Below are 6,575 nucleotides of genomic sequence, written 5' to 3' on the forward strand. Positions count from 1 at the left end.
CAAAAACAAAAAATGAAAATTTAAAGGGTTCATTGTGGAAGAAAGTTAGATTCGCCCTGTACTCGTATTTCGTTCATGTTGCAGAATTTACAGATACGCTTAGTTACCGGTTTGTCCCCAAACCCTCTGCGGTAGTACCCCACACCGAAACACTGTGTCTTTGTTGTTTCGGGATGTTCATAAAGATTTAATTTTTTAAACAAAAAATTCCGTAAAAGTTTGTATGTTGTTATTTTAGGTGTATTTTCGATATAACAGAATAGTTACACAGTCTATTAATGTTATTATCAAAGATGAAAGTTAAAATAAGGGAGTGCCAGTATACCCAATAAATAATAAAAAAGGAAGAATTAGCTAGTTCATACTGAATTCTTTTTATTGGCTGAATGGGCCATGGCCGTTTAAATGAGGGAGCCGAGGCATCAATATATAGCCTTGTATGGCATCCCTAAAAAAGCAAAAATGGTGAACCCTGGGAACAGATGTTCACAATTACATACTGTCAAGATAAGCACATATTATTTATAACCAAGTCCAATGATACTACTGGTAAGCCTAAAAGCTGCATCCACACTTTGAGGCGTCTCAGACTTTGGTGAAGAAGATGGGAAAAACGGCCATGACGATGGGATTGATGAAGACAGAACATTTACTCAGCAAGATCAAAAGCAACACAACCTGTAAATACAACAAATCTAACAGCAGAAAAGGTGTAACAAAATCACAACTAATATGAAACATTTTATATTCAATAACCGAAAATGCTAGTTAAAGAGGGTGGGAGGGTGGGTAAAATCTTCTGCTTTGACTGATGATGTAAATGCGTACTATAATGACGTCAGCAATTCATGATGTTCTCACTAATTTTCGCGCGCAAAGTCATTAAAGCTCAAATTACGAAATTTTATAAAAAAGGAAAAATATTGTCCGTTCACTTTGATAAATGGATTTAACCTTAAATGGTGAAATCCTATTATCAAAGATGAAAGTTAAAATAAGGGAGTGCCAGTATACCCAATAAATAATAAAAAAGGAAGAATTAGCTAGTTCATACTGAATTCTTTTTATTGGCTGAATGGGCCATGGCCGTTTAAATGAGGGAGCCGAGGCATCAATATATAGCCTTGTATGGCATCCCTAAAAAAGCAAAAATGGTGAACCCTGGGAACAGATGTTCACAATTACATACTGTCAAGATAAGCACATATTATTTATAACCAAGTCCAATGATACTACTGGTAAGCCTAAAAGCTGCCACGAGACTATGCCAAATGCTATGGCATAGTCTGCGCCACCAGTAGTAAAAAAAAAAAAAATAAATAAATAAATAAGCGCCCCCATCGCCACAGAAAAATAAACTTTAGATAAAAATAAAAAGGTAAACAGCAAAAGGTTAACTAGTGATCAAATATTGATCACTTTCAGATACATAACAGAAGTGCATCATAGGCAAGATCATTGTCTGCCAATATCAAACTGACTGGGTATATAAGTGCAAATAAGTCAGGAGCAATAATATAATCAATGCAGCCACTACAAATTTGTGACTGAGACTATGACCCGTTAACTAGTCATAGCACAGCCATGGCCCAAACTCTCCCAATTTTGGTGACACTTTTTCAGAGGGTTTTGTAATAAAAGTCTGCAGAGCTTGTTGGAGGCGGTACAAGAAAAATTGGTTACCAAGTTCAGAGAGATGAACTCCGTCAGGGGCAAACAAGTGCGGACAATCAATCTGAATTTCTGGATATCGAATATATTTCCCCCCTGTGCGGATTAAGGCGGTTGCAACAAAACTGTTTAACCGTTTTCTGACCATATCCATTGCTTCTTGGTCAACACCGCCTCGCCAGTGCTGACGGGGGAGTATCTGTGACCAAACCAAAACAGTGTCGGGCAACAGCTTGGCCAAACTGACCAAGGTGTTGTTGATTTTTAGTCTTAAATCAACAGACTTCTCACCTTTTTCACCCGGTATGTTATTGCCCCCACAGTGCAATACGAGGAAATTGGGTGGGTCCTCTACTTTTAGTAAACACTTGATTTTCGGCAGAATTTCCCCCCATTTCATTCCACCCTTACCCTGCCAGAAAATTGTTGCCCGATGCCTTTCTAGCTCGAGGTGAGTTTGAAATATTGAATGCCTTGTCTGACAAAAGGCTCGCTTAATAATGGACGAACCCACAATCCAAATTCTAGTATCTACAAATACAAAATTAATTTAACGAGAAATATATACACACATATTACGTATACCACAATAGTATGTTAGTTTATGTCTAGATATGACATACAGCAGCTACCATTGTAACCCTGTTGTGAAATAAATAAAAACAGGGCAGCGTGACAATAACAAACTAAATTGTATAACACCTTAAATGCACAATATAAATGCTAGCAAAATGCTTAGCTTCTGATGTACCTATACATGCAACGAGATTTCCAACGCCCATTGCCCGCAATATCCATTTGACTCATTCCACTAGCCCATGCGTTGGAAGCTGCACCAATGCGGAAAGAATGAGTCTTATACATTTTGGTGTCCAAACCTAGCATTCTAATAGCCTTGTTAAATACCGATTCTGCTTGATATCTGGTCACTGGATAGCCAGACAAATGAATGAAAAAGGCTCCGGGGGAATTTGGTCTTAAAGTTGCATATTTATTTAGATGTTGGATAGGGCAGATTGGGCTAGCGGGCACTAAAGTGATTGTGGCACCCTTTCCCTCTTGATCAGTTTTGGAGTGTCTTAAGGTTATAATGACTGAATTGCTGGTTGATAACCGAACATCGCCTACTTGTATTGCATGACCTGGTTTTACTTTTGAATCCTGTACTAGCTCCCCTATTCTAAAATATCCAAAAAATGCTGTGCAAAAAAGTGCACTGAATAAAATAGATTCATAGTTTGATAGGCAAACCTGAGGAAGAATAGAAATTAGACCTTGAAGGATGCTGATGGTTATTGGTTTGCGATTGTCAACTCTTGTGTTCATACGACTAAATCCGACCAATACCTTTTGTAATATAAATGATTTTGTTGTATCCAGAAAACCCCGGATTCTGCAAAAATATGATATTCCTGCCATATATGATTTGACTGTGCTTGATGAGAATTGTTTAAATGAGAGATACGCTACAAAATGGATCAAGTCATTAGGGTTTGGTGGCCAAGTTTGATTACGTTCATAAGCATGGCAAAATAAATTAAACTGATGAACTGCTGTCATGTATAATTTCTTTGTGTTTTCAGACAAGGAACAACTTAGCAATTCTTGTGCTCGATATTGTAGATGAGTCTGAGGAATGAGTCTGGAACAGTCGATGGGAGCTGGTCGGCTTCTGGAAAGACATGTCTGAATCTGTTCCACTGCAGACGAGAGAGAGAATCAGCTTTAACGTTTTGAACTCCTATAATATGCTGCCCTTTAAATTGAATATTATGCACAAGTCCCTTCAGGACTAACAATCTTAAGAGAATCATGACTCTGGGTGATTTGGATGTTTTAGTATTTAAAATGGTAACGAGCGCTTTATTATCTGTGTGAAGAATTACTCTTTTTCCCACCAGCTCCTTACCCCAAATAGAGAATGCCATTGCTATGGGAACCAATTCTAAAAATGTGATGTCCCTAAATATGCATGCCCCTTTCCAGGATTCAGGCCATGTTAAAAAGGCCCAATGAGTTCCAAAAATAGCCCCACAACCTAGGTTTTCAGAACCAGCACTGTCTGTGAATAATTCTAACTGAAAATCATTGGCCCAGTCTACCTGCTTATAAGAATTTATACCATTAAATGACTCCAGGAACACAAGCCACATTTGTATATCTTGCTTCATTTCCAAAGAAACTCTACGTTTGTGATAAGGCTTGCTAAGGCCGGTTGTGGCATCATACAAGCGCCTTACGAATGCTCGGCCTGCTGGAATAGCTCTAATGCAGAAATTAAGTAGGCCAGTTAGTGACTGGATTTCACTAAGGGTCACCTTTTTACGGTAAAGAAAATAGTTCAGTTGATGACGTAATTGACCCAATTTGTCTAAGGGAATACTAACCGTCTCTGCAACTGTATCGATTTCGAGTCCTAAAAACACTAATTTTGTTGTAGGACCCAAGGTTTTGTCATGGGCTAGTGGAACCCCTAATTCATCACAAAGACTGGTAAATTTTGACACTAGATAATGGCATTCCTGAGTCCCAGGAAGACCAGCTAGTAGAAAATCATCAAGGTAGTGCACTACGTTATAAGATTGACACAGAGTTTTTAATACCCATTCCAGAAAGGAAGCAAACTTTTCAAATTTAGCACAACTTACTGAACACCCAAATGGCATACACTTGTCAATATAAATGTAATCATTTATCTTGTAACCCAGCAGCTGAAAATCAGATGGATGAACCGGAAGTAAGCGAAAAGCACTCTTGACGTCCAAACGAGCCATTAACGCACCTGAACCTAACTTTTCTAACATTTCAAGGGCTTCTTCAAATGGGGTATATCTAACTGAACAATACTTGTGATCAATATAATCATTCACACTATCACCAGCTGGGTGAGACAAATGATGAATTAGGCGGAAAGTACCATCCTTCTTTGGCACCATACCTATCGGGGAAAGTCTAAGGTTATGAAGTGGGGAGTAAGGGAAAGGTCCAGCAACCCTGCCCATATTTATTTCTTTGTTAACCAATTGTATGGCTTCTGTGGTAAGTAACTTTAGAGACTTAAGGTTGTTACAGTTGTATGGCCGTCTAGGACCTTCATAACATAATTTAAAACCAAATTGAAAACCCTCTAGTAATTCGAGGGCATTTTCCTTAATAGGGTATTTTGCCAAATATTTGGATAATGCTGGGACTTTAATGGGAGTGCAAGCAACATTACTGACGTCTAGCATGCAAGGGAAGGGGGATTCTGTTACTGTTTGTGGCTGGTTTAACTGTTGACTGAGGACGCCAGGTTGATTGGAAGTTTCCAGATCTAAAATTCAAGGAATTTCGAGTAGTGTTTCTACACATTGTGTATGGGTGGGGCTGTGAGCATAATATACACAAATGGCTATAAAGACAGTTTTGCCTTGAACATGCGCCCCTGTAATTAAAATTATAGCATTTCAGAGGCTGGGGTTGGTTTACCAAATGTTGTGGGGAAGGTGCGCTGTTGTACATGTAAAGCAGCCATAGCTCCTGATCCACTATAGCAAATGACATTGAAGGATTGCACTCTTTCTTAAGTCTGAATTGGATGTCATAATCGCGCCACCCCAAACCATTGACCCGATTTGCCCCAAGCCGTATTGTGTGAATATATTTAAACAGGCCTGAAGTTTCTGTGGGATGAGCCAAAGCAAAGATAGATGCATAAACAAGGAAAGCATCCGTCCAGACCTGAATATCAGTGATGGGTCTTAATTTGGATTTAGCAGATAGAGCCAAGCTGCCATTTTGAAGTGAGAAATACTTTGTATCATCATTTGGGTCAGTTTCGGTTCTATTGTTAATCAAAGATGCCAAATTAACATATTCCCCATTAGCAATTTTAATTTTGACATTGTTGGGTACATTATGTCCCAGTTCATTATCGTAACTGGCTACACGTGCATTCGAAAGTTCAGAACCAGACTGAGATGTACCTTCTTCCTGCGACTGAGGACTCCCTCTGTCTTTTAAGATGGTGGATATCCGCTCCGCCAGGTCTTGCAGTTGGTGAGGAGGTAGCGGCTCCACAGGGGGAGTTTCCTGTGCACCAAGTGTGTAAGAAGGACCAGGGATGGACTGGGGCAGTTCAGGTGCCAGATTCATCTGAACTTCAGGATAATCAGTAGTCGAAGGGGCTGAAGGAGGCTCTAGGAGAGGCGGTTGCTTCCCTGCTCGTTTCCGAGGTTGATAGGGTTGGCTCTCGCTGCTCTGTGTTTTTCTCTTCGGCATTTCGTTAAAATCTTCTGCTTTGACTGATGATGTAAATGCGTACTATAATGACGTCAGCAATTCATGATGTTCTCACTAATTTTCGCGCGCAAAGTCATTAAAGCTCAAATTACGAAATTTTATAAAAAAGGAAAAATATTGTCCGTTCACTTTGATAAATGGATTTAACCTTAAATGGTGAAATCCTATTATTACAAACGAAATTCTGGTCAATAATGACCTTATTCAATAAGGAGACAAAACTATATGTAGTTTGAACAAACGTCTTATGCTCTCCTGTTCAATAAGATCAGAAATACGTGTATGTGATTTTACAAAATAAGATAATAATCCAAAAACAAACATTTTTATGCATTTTTATAATTTGCAAAAATATTGACTGTTACCGATCATTCCTTTATTACGTCATGATCAAACGTCTGCTCATCTAAAACTGACAAGACCACATTCAATTGAATATTATGCATGTAATCTACAGAACTCTTTTTACATTTGTAAAACATGGTTTTTTGTATTATTTTTTGTTGTTGTATTTTTTATTTACATATTGGAATTATCTAGTATTTTATCGAAATAGGGTACTTACAATCTTCCTCAATTTTGATTTTTAGCAGTAAATTACAATTCATTCTTCTTTTTTACAC

General features: G+C 38.4%; 1 protein-coding gene across 3 annotated transcripts; it reads right to left on the bottom strand.

The window, feature by feature from the left end:
• Nucleotides 1-300: 300 nt before the first annotated feature.
• On the bottom strand, nucleotides 301-6,129 carry LOC105336979 (uncharacterized). Of its 3 annotated transcripts, none has more exons than XM_066075536.1 (2): nucleotides 5,637-6,129; nucleotides 301-2,202 (listed from the first exon to the last, which is right to left on the bottom strand). In XM_066075536.1, exons 1-2 carry the CDS (start codon nucleotides 5,929-5,931, stop codon nucleotides 1,568-1,570), a joined length of 930 nt encoding a protein of 309 aa, XP_065931608.1. In that variant the 5' UTR covers nucleotides 5,932-6,129; the 3' UTR covers nucleotides 301-1,567. The 3 variants fall into 3 exon arrangements, with proteins under 3 accessions (XP_065931608.1, XP_065931607.1, XP_065931609.1); XM_066075535.1 differs by having other exon boundaries at nucleotides 301-4,984; XM_066075537.1 differs by having other exon boundaries at nucleotides 301-678; nucleotides 5,637-6,124.
• Between the last annotated feature and the right edge of the window lie 446 nt (nucleotides 6,130-6,575).

This window comes from Magallana gigas, chromosome 2, assembly GCF_963853765.1.
Source record: "Magallana gigas chromosome 2, xbMagGiga1.1, whole genome shotgun sequence".
NCBI classification, from domain to species: domain Eukaryota; kingdom Metazoa; phylum Mollusca; class Bivalvia; order Ostreida; family Ostreidae; genus Magallana; species Magallana gigas.

Excerpts from the sequence above, each read along its gene's own strand:
- LOC105336979 (XM_066075535.1), bottom strand. The coding sequence starts at position 5,931 with ATGCCGAAGAGAAAAACACAGAGCAGCGAGAGCCAACCCTATCAACCT. Across the intron at positions 4,985-5,636 it reads TCCTCAGTCGCAGGAAGAAG|ATCTGGAAACTTCCAATCAA; the intron begins GTACATCTCAGT and ends CTTGAATTTTAG.